Source organism: Falco punctatus (assembly GCF_963210335.1).
Source record: "Falco punctatus genome assembly, chromosome: 4".
NCBI classification, from domain to species: Eukaryota; Metazoa; Chordata; class Aves; order Falconiformes; family Falconidae; genus Falco; species Falco punctatus.
This window is the reverse complement of record NC_137583.1, coordinates 80,883,343-80,895,767: the sequence shown is the minus strand read 5'-3', so window position 1 is coordinate 80,895,767 and position 12,425 is coordinate 80,883,343. Positions and strand designations below refer to the sequence as shown.

At 40.3% G+C, this 12,425-nt stretch overlaps 1 protein-coding gene across 1 annotated transcript in view; it reads right to left on the bottom strand.

Moving 5' to 3' along the window:
• SCIN (scinderin) overlaps positions 1–12,425 on the bottom strand; it is a 59,406-nt gene that overhangs the window by 35,117 nt on the left and 11,864 nt on the right. The window contains exon 4 of the mRNA XM_080383926.1: positions 5,191–5,340. Within this exon, the coding sequence (XP_080240052.1) occupies positions 5,191–5,340 (150 nt within the window). The remainder of the gene's footprint in view (positions 1–5,190; positions 5,341–12,425) is intronic.

Genomic DNA, 12,425 nt, shown 5'->3' with positions numbered 1-12,425 from the left:
ACGTTGTGGTGATGCTTGCATTATACAGGTCTCTGGAGATGTAGCCTCTGTAACTTGCATTTGCGGCAGGATCTTTTTATTTTCTGTGCTCTTGAGGCATGACTGCCTGAGCACTGTGTGGTGCTACCAGTCCCTTTCCAGTTACAGAGGTAGAAAAGCGTGATTGGCTGTAATATGATCAAATCATTCCCATACCTCCGTGCGTAGTATTTATTCACACCATAGGCAAAAACAACCATCACTGAACACAATGGCAATCAGGAATTCTCAGGACTAAGCATTACTTAGGAACTTAAAAGGAAAAGGGAGGCGGAGAAAGGCTGTATTATCAGAGAGGAGGAAGAGGTTCCCTCTGTTGCTCAATATTCAAACTAGTTGAATATTTACACAAGTATTTTAGAAGTGAGTTTGTACTCATCTATTGTAAGGCCACTAGAACCCTAACAAAACCAGGCACACGACAACTCCAAATGTTCAGTAAACAGAAGGTGTGGCATTTTTTATTTAATGCAGAAGAGCAATTTCAAAGATGCATACTAATATGACCTTCATTTTCCTGTGGTTTTAGACCTCAGCAGTCAAAACTGTAGCAACCACATGTTACCAAGAACTGCTGTTTTAAGGGAATAATTTGTAGGGGAACAATACAACAGTTCGAAGAATCATACTGTTTTGACTGCAGAGAAAACACAACCATCCTGAGAAGTGTTAGCTAAACACCCATGATTAAGTAGAAAGGACAGATCCAGGCTTGATACTTTGTTTAGTTAAAACTCAGTCTATCCTACTTTTTAATTGGCCTGCAGACAAACCGTTACTGCTGCCTGAGACACTTAAAACATATCACAAGGAGATGAGTCTATGTTGTCATAACAGTACAGTCAATCTAAAAATCTGTTTGGGTGTTCAATATTTCAAATTATACAAATACATTTAAGACTTTCTCCTCCTCTCCTACTTCATCTCTAGAGGTGTGATCCCCGTTGAAGGTGTCTGTGTGCTATGCATTGAGGATTGGGTGCTTTGCATCTTTCCCTCGGGTGACTCAGAACTGAATTTCTGTGTTCTCTGCAATACTGCAAGCAGCTTCACCTTGCTGTCCAACTAGAAAATGTTGCAATTACAGATATTTCCAATTTGTTTCTCCAATTTGCCATTACTCCAAAATCAAGCACAGCTTACACAGTCACTGCCAAACAGTGGACATTAATTTCACTGGAGAAAGGAAACAGGGTATTTCATTTACTCATCTCACCCACCATTTCCATAATGCTAAATAATGAAATCATCAAAAACTAATGTTAAAATTTAGCTTTCCCAGTTTTGTCCTCTCTTCAGGAATCAGAGCATAGATTCCAACTACAGTTAGAAAACTGTCTATCCTGAGCATGGCTACCTCATAACTATGGCTGCTCTCTCAGACCCTGGTGATCTCAGTCATTTCTTGGGTACCCAAATGTGGTGCTGTGAGATCTCTGCTTACTACTGCAAGCAGTCAGGACACACATCTGTGTTGGTGCAGCAGGCCCAAGGGGGTTTCCAACAGGGTTAGCAACGGATCCTAGAGAATTTTTGTCCTAGGTTAGCTTTAAAACCATATGTTTAACTTTCCTTTTGGTTAAAGGAGAAGAGGAAAAAAAAAAAAAGCGTAGCTAACTTTAACCCTAATGTGGTCACTCTAGAGCAACCAAACTGACTCAAGCATTGCTAAAATCTATTTTTGGATTGGTCCCATGCAGGTGAAAAATTTCCTGTAACACAATTTGAACATTCAGGCCTAAGGTGCAGCAGAATGAGTAACTCTATTCAGCTGTTTGCATATGAAAATCAGAGCAGAGTTGGCATGTGGTGAATTTTACTATGGGCAGCTGTGACTGTGGAGACCCGTCACAGTTACTGAGCAGCAACAGCAGCAATCTGTCCAAGGTGGTTGGTTTATTTTTTTTAATTTCAAGGCAGCAACCCTATACAGTACTGCTTGTTTAAACCTGCCAGTCCACACCTCACCTGAGCGTGAACATGGAGGTGAAACCAAGTAGATAAATACTTGTGATGCACTTGCACAGAAAGTTTCTGTCTCATCTTCACAGTCAAAGAGTTGTAGTGATTCCTACAGTGTAAGAGATGACCCATGCGCCTACTGCAGGTCTGAGCTTTCCAGACATGCTGTGCCAGCACAGGACAGTCACTGTCTGTTCCCAAGTGGTCCCTAGTCACTACAGCAGATGAAAAAAGGGCTTGCTGCTGACAAAACTACTAACGTACCCAGCTTCTAGCTCATCCTCTTTCCCACAGTGAGCAAGCTGTGTCTTGCTGGCCTGCCACAGCAGTTCATCCAGCCCTACAGTATGCACCAGACAGCTGTCTCCCATGGGCTAATTGTTCAAGCAGTGCCAGCCTGTTCCCAGTTCTTGATAAAAATGGTAGTTGGGAGACGGCAGCTGCCCTTCTCAGACCAGTTCACCTCACCTGCAGCTCCCCAGCTCCCACTGGGAAAGTGGGCTGGCCAGGAAACACCAGCCCAGCACAGCCACTGCTGCCTCTGCTAATCCCACAGCAGGACACAAGTCTGCCAGGGTTTGTTGAATCAGCCTGTGGCTTGCCTCCGTGGTGGGGCCATAGGCACAGCAGCCTTGCTTTACTGGCTGGGAGACATGACTATGCTTAAGGAGTAGGGATAAGATCACTACAGGCTCTTTATGTTGGTACTCGCAGTGGGTGTCAGCCCCTGCCCAGTGAATGCTGTTCTAGCAGCACTGCATGAGCATGTGTAGCCACTGAAATGGAAGATTTCCAGCTGAAAGGACGAGGAATCATTCCTGACATTTATCAGAGGAGACAATTTTTAGGAAATCTCATTCTGATTTCAGTGGCATTCTGGATGACAAAATGAATATTTAAAGTACAGAATTCTTTTGCTTAGAAAATAAGTCAACATTTTTCTAAGCAAGCTGGAGGTGGCAAAAATCCATCCTTCCTGATGCAGAGGGAAAAAGCAAGCAAAATACTAGTTTCAGGGCAGTCAACTCAGGCAAGTGCCACAGCAAGTTAGAGGCAATTTTGTAGGAGCAAGGAGAAAGCAAAATGAAGAGCACCAGGAACTAAACAATTTTTTTTTTTGTGCAGAGATAGGGATTAATAAGTTTTATATATGTTTGTGAGGTTAACTACCCTCCTGGCTTAATAGCAGCACATTTCAGAGCTTGGACTGGGACAGCCCCAGCTGTGCTGCAGACCCTGTTATGTGAGCAGCACTTCCCAAAGCAAGGCTACCTAGCATAATGCAGGCTGGAAGGTAAGCCCTGGCTGCCGACAAACTCACTTGAATCACACTTACTACAGTGACATCAATGGAAGCCATGAACCTACTTGCATTGAACTACCCATTTTTCTTCCCTCTATATATTCACAATCTAACAGGAAAAGCAGAAACTTCTTCATACACTACTGAGCAAGTGAAGAAAAGATTTATTCCCTGATACAATAGCAAAGCACCACAGGATCAAAACACAACCTTGGCATTTTTCCTGCTCTTAATCACGCCTCAAGATTGCTATAAAACAAGTTGCACGCAGCTGAAGAAGTCTGGCAAACAGATATAGGGGCGAGGCCAGCATATCCCTGCTGCTCATAGCCTGTTCAGGGGGAGGAGGCAGCTGGCCTTCTGATGACCATCCCTGCAGCAGGCCCACATCCTTGCTGCAGCAGCACAGAAGTCCGACCTTGCATCTGCATCTGTGCCTTCGTTGGGTAAGAGGTACAAAGTGCAGCTGTTCTGATCAATGCTCCCAACTCCCACACGAGCTTAACAGAAATGCCATGCAGAGCCTCAAGCAGTAACCCCAGGATGGGCTTGGCAGCAGGAGGCTGCTTCCAGGGGACTGTGCCAGCAGGTTCCCACAGTGCCACCCAGCAATGGCCCACTGCAGGCTGCAACCCAATACTGTGATTCAAATAAGCAGCAGGAGGCTGGGTTCTAGTTGTTAACCTGTGCTCTTTTCATAAAAGTTACAGGTATAAAATATGTACCATGTCAGAGCTGGTGTGAGAAGTCTGTACAGGGAAGTAAAAAGCCAGATGAAGGATTGGTTTTTTTCTTTCTTCAAAATTCTCCAGTGCACTGGGTGTCACCTCCCCAGCTTCTGAGCAGAGCTACATCTGTACTCATACCCACAGGCAAAAAGTCCTTACAAACAGATGGATAGGCCATCTAAAGGCATCACCACACCTAGCATGGCCAAGGGCTGGTGGCTCAGCACCTGGTACGTTTTGCTACTTGGTCAATAAATAGTTTTACTCCACGTGACAAAACTGAATGTAAGCACCATCAAAAATGGTGGCATACCTGCATTCAGCATTAGTACTACTTCCTGAAGTTAATCTGAAGTACAAGTTAATATTCTGATTGTAATTTTCAGTTTTATTGAAGCACTGCTTTATTACCCTGCTTCCTTCTTTCTTCTTTTTAGAGAATGACTGGAAAAGCTTAATTTAGCATGCAAACACCGAATGACAATGCTTTTATTAGTATATGGCCTCCAAGAGCTCAGTGCTCAATGGGTTTTTTTTCAAGATCTGAAAACCCCATTAATTGGAAAATTTTTTTTTTGCACTCTAATTTGATCAACTCAGTTTTGAAATCTGAATTCTGTTTTTTGAATAAATGGTTAAACTTTCTAAACATATGAGGAAGGGGCTCACTAGGGTTACTAGAGGCTAGGTGCACAGGAATTTGTAGTAGAAGTGGTGATGCAAAGCAGTGTGCTTGGCCCCATACATCTCCACACACACTGCTACATTTGGTACATCCCATACATAGTAATTCTATGGATTTCTTGTTCGGTGCTGTCCCATCTTGATGCTGCTCTTTCCTCAAACAGAGGACCAGATAGTGTGGTTCAGGTATGAGCTCTTCTGTTAATTCAGTCATCCAAAAGCTAATTCAAAAAAGCAAATTAGTTCTTAAAAAAAGTATTCTCAGATGACTGATTAACTGAGACTTTACTTCCCAATAAACTTAACACTGCTTGGATAAGGAAGGAAAAGAAGTATAAACTGGCCTATCATAACCTAAATACAAGTTCCTGGAGTCCTTGAAGAACAAAGTCTGAACCCAATCCTATTTAGTTCTTGAGGCGTAAGTGCATTTTATTCACAGCTATGTCAGTAACTGTATGCATATTACAATACCTTTATGAGCTGGTTTGGTTCACTCCCTTCTTCCACGGTAATTAATTTAGACCTTCCATTTCGTTCATTGTCCCGAATGCCAATGGCAACCTGAGTAGCCTTCAGCCGCTCGTATTTATTGCATGATGAGCCACACCACTGATAGATTTCCTAAAATAATTAAAAGCATACACATTAGCAATAAAAGTCAACACTGAATAAAATTATGAAATTAATCTTTTCTTAATTATTTTACTGGCTCTAAACAACCAGAACATCAGTGAATGTTCAGAAATGTTTTCCAGAAAAGATGTGCTAAGTCACCTAAATATTTGTAATATGCAAGATATTTATATAACATAATTTATCATTCACATATTAAGAGATTGTTCAACCTCAGAATAGTCAGAGATCTGGTTTGACTGAGTTTTATCACAAATACAGATACATCTTCAGCTACCTAAAGAACTTGAAACTTCTAAATCTGGTACTGCAAATTGTTTTTATTTTATATCTGTCAGTTCCTCTTCTATGCTACTTCAGCAGTGCTGGTTCTCATCTGTGGCAAGAAACAAAGTAATTTCAAAATCTCAGGGAATACTCTGACTGTATCTGCTACTCAAAGGTAAAGTTAGATCTTCTAATCCAGTTTCTACGTTGGTGACTTTTTGCTGTATAATGATATTTGCTCTGCTGCAACAAACCACAAAACCAGCTCAAGTGCAAACAGATGACATGCGTGTTTTCAATAAGAACTCTTCCTCACTAGATTTTTCCTCAGTGTACAGCTGCTCCAATGCTCATAACATTTTATTAACCCTAGATTAATGCAAGCCTTTTCAACTGTAGTTACCACAAATATCTTTATAAAATTACTTCACTAGATTTACAGATCAGGAATATGCAGTTTTTCTGGTCAGTTAAACCACCAAGTTTCTCCCCAGCAGAAGACAGGATACATACCTTGCCCCCCTTCCTGCCTCAGAAACTGACTAAAATAATGAGAAGAGTAATTTTGACAACATTGACGACAATGTAAAAAATGCCTTAATTCAGAAAATGCAGGAGCTAGGAATGAACTGCTGCCACAGGGGCAATCCAATCCCATCATAGTAGCTGCTTGTAAAGGTGGCAACCAAGGACACTGCAGCAGTGGCCCTTCTTCAGGTTGATGAGAGAGCACTCTGGTGGCAGTAGCCCAGTCCTCTGGTGGAAGAAGCCCAGTCCCAGGTATCATCTTACATGGGCCTTCAAGGCCTTCCTTTCATCTGGATGAACAGGCAATGAATGGGTATGCCCAGCACATGATGGCAGAAAGCAGAATTCAATCAGAATGGAGCACGTTCCCAAGGCACCTCTCAGGAAGGAGCACCACCAGGACGAGCCTAAGACAGGTCACCTAATCCAGTCACACCACAGACCAAGGACCTCCAGTTTTTGCAAGTCCCATTATTCATCCTGCATGCAAAGCATTTCAGAGCCATAAGCTGCAGAGCCACTACAGGCCGAGCTGGAAGGAGCTAGTCAAAGGAAATTAGTCAGCTTTGGCTGGTTGCTCCTCCCCCCCCCCCCCTCCTTCCTTCTTCTAGAATAAAGTAATTTGATTCTTCTTCACATGATTCTATCAAATAGCCCAAACAATACAACAATAAAGGTACACAGTCATCTTCAACATTATAAGGTTGAAGTGGTTTGTGTTCATCTACAATGCAAATAACAAGGATTTAGAGTCCCCAGTAAATTACCAGGGTCTTGGTTTTACAATTTATTTACAACTGTATAAAGCAAGTTTCAGATGAAAATCTGCTTCATTCAAAAAATGCTTTTTAAGCTATTTCTGCTGACTACTGTCCTTATTTAATATTACTTGAAATGTTGGCCTGAGACAAGTGAGAACTGAAGTACAGCTTCTCAGTACCAGCAGATGCAAACTTTTAGAAGTCAGCTAATGATGCCGTCTGCATGCCAAACAGGGCTAGTAACTTCTAACATTTACATTTTACCAGCTTGGACATAAAACCTGCCCCCCAAACTCAGTGATCTCACAGCCAAATTCCCTTCCCTTCAGAAGCATCCCTCAAAGGCAAAGTTTTAAGCTTACGTCAACATTACACTGATTCCCAGAACTGGATCCCTTTCAGCTTGCAGATGTTATGCAATGAAAGCTGTGAGCTGTTCAAGTTGACTTTACCAATTTCACTGTAGGCTTAAAACAAGGAAAAAAAAAATCTGTTTCCAAGTTCTGGATTAAATACTGTCAGCTTATTAAGTATTCAAAAGCTTGGAACATACTTGGGTTCAGGTCTGAACCTTATCTCTAAACCTGCCTTTTGGCATTTCCACTGGAAAAGAAACTATCTGTACACACTCAGGGAAACAGAATTTTCTGAAGATTAATGAAAGACTGTCTTGAGTGTGTAGAAAGTCAAAAGCTTCAATGTGAGCAGATTTTTTAATATAGTTGTTATAGCCATGCACTGCCTTAGCCATCTTTTCCCAAGTTTTGGGAGACTTCCCAAAACACAGAGTCATTTAGCTTCTGACAATTTTAGCAAACTTACTCATTCCCACCTTGGCCTACCTCCCGCTAATTGAGCTTATATGAAATTATGTAATAAAGCAGGAGTCACTAGAGATGTAGCCGCAGTAAATAGGAATTCTTTACTTCCCACAGTCTGCAGAAGCAATAAGGAAGAAAGCATATAGAAAATTAATCAAAGATAGGCAGCTATTGCCTTATCTCCGTGTGTATGGTACAATTCACGGAGATCACTAGTTCAGAAAGGTCAAAAGTTCAGTTTCAGTTGTACATGTCAGCCTCCTCTTGGTCTTTTGGTAACCAGTCATGCCACCTCAAACAAGCACTCCCATCTACAAAATGAATACTATTTACTGTACTAACCACAAAGGAAAACTGTGAGGCTTAAATTGTCACTGCAGATTACAAAGACCTTTACTTCTCAGACAACTCACATTTCTTTTCTTAGCATCTCCTGAAGGTCCCACTGCACAGTGCACCCTAGCTACCCTATATTCAAAGTGTATTCTCCCAGTTTGTTGTCAGTCAAGAAGTGACTAAACTGAGCGCTACTACAGTCCACTGGCTCTAGGCTTCAAATCTGCCCAAGGAAGGAGAAAGACCTTTAAAAAGTCTACAATAATGGATTTCAGATTTTTTGATTTGCAGATTTCATTATTTTCCTTATGGTGTCCATATTCCTAAGCTACAGAAACATTCCCACAAAATAATGTGGCCTAAATACTTTTGTCCTAAACTAAACACAAAAATTTATTAGTTGCAACCATGAGAATACTTGTGTGGTAAAGTTTTCTCCTGCTACGTAAAAAAAACTCAAACCAACAAGCAGTCTGAAAAAATCCCTGACCTAGAGTTCACATGGATAAGCCATACCATTCCTATAACCTACATATTCTCTGGTTATTTAAAAAAATATATATATATAAAAAAATCTTTTAAAACTAGAGAAACAAGACTCTGCTCCTTTTCAGCACTGGAGAATAAAGACAGTATTCTTTAGTAAAACTGAAAGCTAAACTTCACATACTGTATAATCTAATAGAAGGAATTGAGCAGCCGCAAGTCATGAAAGTGTCCCAAAGTATATAATATTCTACTGTATTTACCACGAGCACCAAACAAGTATCTTAAGTATTCTGTGCTACAAGCTTTCAGCAGCGTAGATTTAGTTAAATTTTCTCTTCCAAAGTACAATCATCTTTTTAAATGTATCTAATTTTGAGGCCTCATGGTAGAAGTTCAGCTGGGTATTTCCAAATTTGTCTTCATGATATAACTTACCCATTTCAATCTCTAGGCAGATTGGGGTTTTAACAACTTAAAGCCAGAAAGAGACACTGTTAGCAGTTAAAGCCACTTCTTGACAAGTCCAATATTTAGTCCAGATTTACCTGAAATAGTCAGTTAGTTATCTAACCATGTCCAATAGACCACTGAGCTTTCAGCTTGTATTTTATTATTAATGCATTTATTTTTAGATATATATACATGTATAGTGCTCAGCAAGGGCTGTAAGATGATATTTAGCTTTAGCTCACTCAGTGCTTTCACAATTTCTTAGCTGTACTACAGCTTCGCTATTTTTAGGCTTGTTTTGCTAACCTTATTTTAAATTGGTGGGCTGACAAAAAATGTTTCCATTAAAATGAAAATAAGACTTCAAGTGTTCACTCCCCTCAAAAAAAAAAACCACCAGGAACTTCATTCATCAGTAATTCCTGTGCCAAGCCCAGTTTATTTTCAGAAGTTTGTACTAGCAGCATTTTTTTTTAAAAAAAAGTCTCTTTAACAGAGTTTGAGAAATGCTATGGAAGACGGCTATTCTGCTGCCTGATATTAATGGTTGCTAATATACTTGTCAGGTCACAGCAGGACAATCAGCAGCTGAGAGAGAAAATGTTATTTTGAATAATCACAATGACCACCCTAGAGCTCCTGTGGGAGGTCAGGGAGGCAAACCATGTCTGTGCCCTGCACACTGTGGTCATAGCAAGGTCCCTCCTCATCTGCATGTTTTAGGGACACAGTTTGGTCTTCTAGTTATAGAGTAGCAGGATTCACTGCTTTTATTCCTGATAGCTTCTGGCCTGCAGAGTGACTTTGGGCAAGTCACATGAGATTTCTATAGCACATTAAAAATGACCCAACATTTAGCTTTTGTATAGAAGTGCACTGCAGGATGATTATGCATGGCTCACGTAACTAAGAGTACCTTGGCACTTTTCCATGTATGGAGAATTGTGAAAGTACACCTCCTGCCCTAGCCCCAAATGGCATGCAGAGCAAGGGAAGGAAAAACAAAAAAACTCGCTTATTTCAGAAATGACAAATATTTTCCCTTCTAACACAGTCACCTCTGTATTAAACTGGCAGCCTGCTCAGTCTGGAGGCAAATGAAAACACTCTGCATCCTGGTGTCATTTCTGTGAATCCTACCCAGAACAATGAAAGCAAAAGCCAAGAAGCTTAAATCCTAAGAACCCATAGTTCTGTTCTAGTTAAAAACATGTCCTGAACATACAAGTGTTTTAAACATCTTTGTTGAAATAGCTAGTAATTTCCAACCCCATACTGTAACTGCTGATTTGCATTCCATTACACGAAGAAATATTAAAAAGCTAAACAAATTAAATAAGTTTCAAAACTCTAATTTGAAGCATACTTGTTGCAAAACTTCAATTTTGGTAGAAAATTACAGTGAAATGCTTAAGAGATTAAGTCTCACTAATCTTGAAATAAAAGTTTAGGTTTTCATTAAGGAAAAACTTTAAGCCAAGTATCACAAGCTGATGTGCCTCCATTCTTTGCTGGCAGGCACCGATGCACCCTAAACCTGTCCACCTTTGCCTGCATCTACACCTGAACATGCTCCCAGAATGTAATTGCACCTCAACTGAAAAAACACAACTACTCTTAGCTGAGAGTCAGCTAAATCTATAGTGCGAATCCTGTCACATCAACGTTACATAACTTACACTGACTTATAATGCATGTCCTTTGTTCCTCTAAACCACAACATTAGGTACAGAAGCACAGCTATGACGCAGAGGGGCTTAGCACAAGGGGGCAGAGGGGAGGTGGGGAAAGGCCTTCAGCTAAATCTGCTCACTCATATGAAACACCGTAATGCGTTCTCTTTACCCCCACAACTCATACGAAAGGGCTAAAAACAAGAAAAGGTTTGTAAAGCTATTGCTGCCTTCATTCCTCTTAGGCTTAGCTGCTTCTGTTTTAGACAGAAGTACATAAAAACCTGGGCAAATAACCACATCAGAGAAAGCCACTGTAGTGGTTTCATAGTAGGTAGGTAGAAGAAAGGCTTATGCAGCCTGTAAAGAAAGGCAGCTCAGGAGGAGAGGAGCTGTGATGCAGGAGTGCCCAAAGCAGCCTGTGCTCCCAGTGCTCGCAAGTCAGTAAAGCCACGATACCACTTCTTGAGGGAAGCAGAAAACCACCTAGAAAAACCAGAGGCAGAATGAACATGCACAAATAGCGGCAAAGCTTTTATACATATCTTATGGTACCATCAATTAATTGACATGCACTCAGCTGAGACCCCATTCATTCTCTTCATGGTCATTAATAAACATCTGTTCTTATAAGGCAAGAGTTCATTTTAGCTGAAAATGTTCTTTGTTGAAGTCTAGTCGTCTAAAGTTAAGATTTAAAGGGAAAATGCCAGTACAAATAGACTTGGAAAAAAGTATTTATATGAACTGCAAACAACAGAAGTGCTTCCAATACTTTCAATTCTCAGTAAAAGTGTTTGTAAAACAAATGCACACTACCTTGGTGTTTGCACTTCAAACAGAAAGTTTTGGAAATAAAAGGGGCATCCCTAAAGCAAGAGTGTGGAGATATTTTTTTTTCTAAGTTTAAAAAAAAAAAAAAAAAAAAAGGTGTGCTAAATCAAGAAAACAAACTCCAGATGGTAGGGAAAATAAATGAACAGTAAAACTGAATAAAAGTGACTAGGATACAGTCACTTTTGTGACTGAATGTCAGTACATAATTTGTAATTTTTTTTTTTTTTTTAAGGAAGTGACATATATATTAAGAAGAATGTTTGGATTGAACAGGCTTCTGGAGACATTTTTCTCCTTAAATTATTCAATGTTTTTTTCCCCTCCCACCTTGACTGTTGAGTTCTTGATACAGGTGGGGGAAAAATAAAATAATCTCACATATTCATCAAATCTGACTTTTACATTTGCTGAAACTGTAATACAGTGAACCATTGAAAGTTACAGAGTTTTGATAGTTCAAAACATATTCTGAATTCATTCAGCCAGAATGCTGCTGAGGCCACCATGAGCCTGGCACTGATACAATTATAATAGCGTCTTTTAACCAGTCTTGGAGTCTTTCATTTGATTCAACTGGAATAAATTGTAAGAATAAAAATAAGTTGGAGGTATAACAGCCATACATTTACTACAATAATTTTTCTTCTCACGCCTGTTTTGCTGTTGCTATACCACAGCGCATTGAAGGGCAAGTGAGTACCAGCAGGATACTCATTCCAAATAACAGAAGCTCAAGCAGCAAGACATATGCATTTCCCACAGCATCTGGAAGAAAACCACCCTAACCAAATCTTTGTGCACAAATGTCCTGTCCCCCTGAAGCTTTAATGATAGTGTCTGTTTCAACCATTTTTCTGCTTAGAAGTGGGGGTGAGGGGAAGCCTTCCAGTCTATAAGTATGACAGAAAACG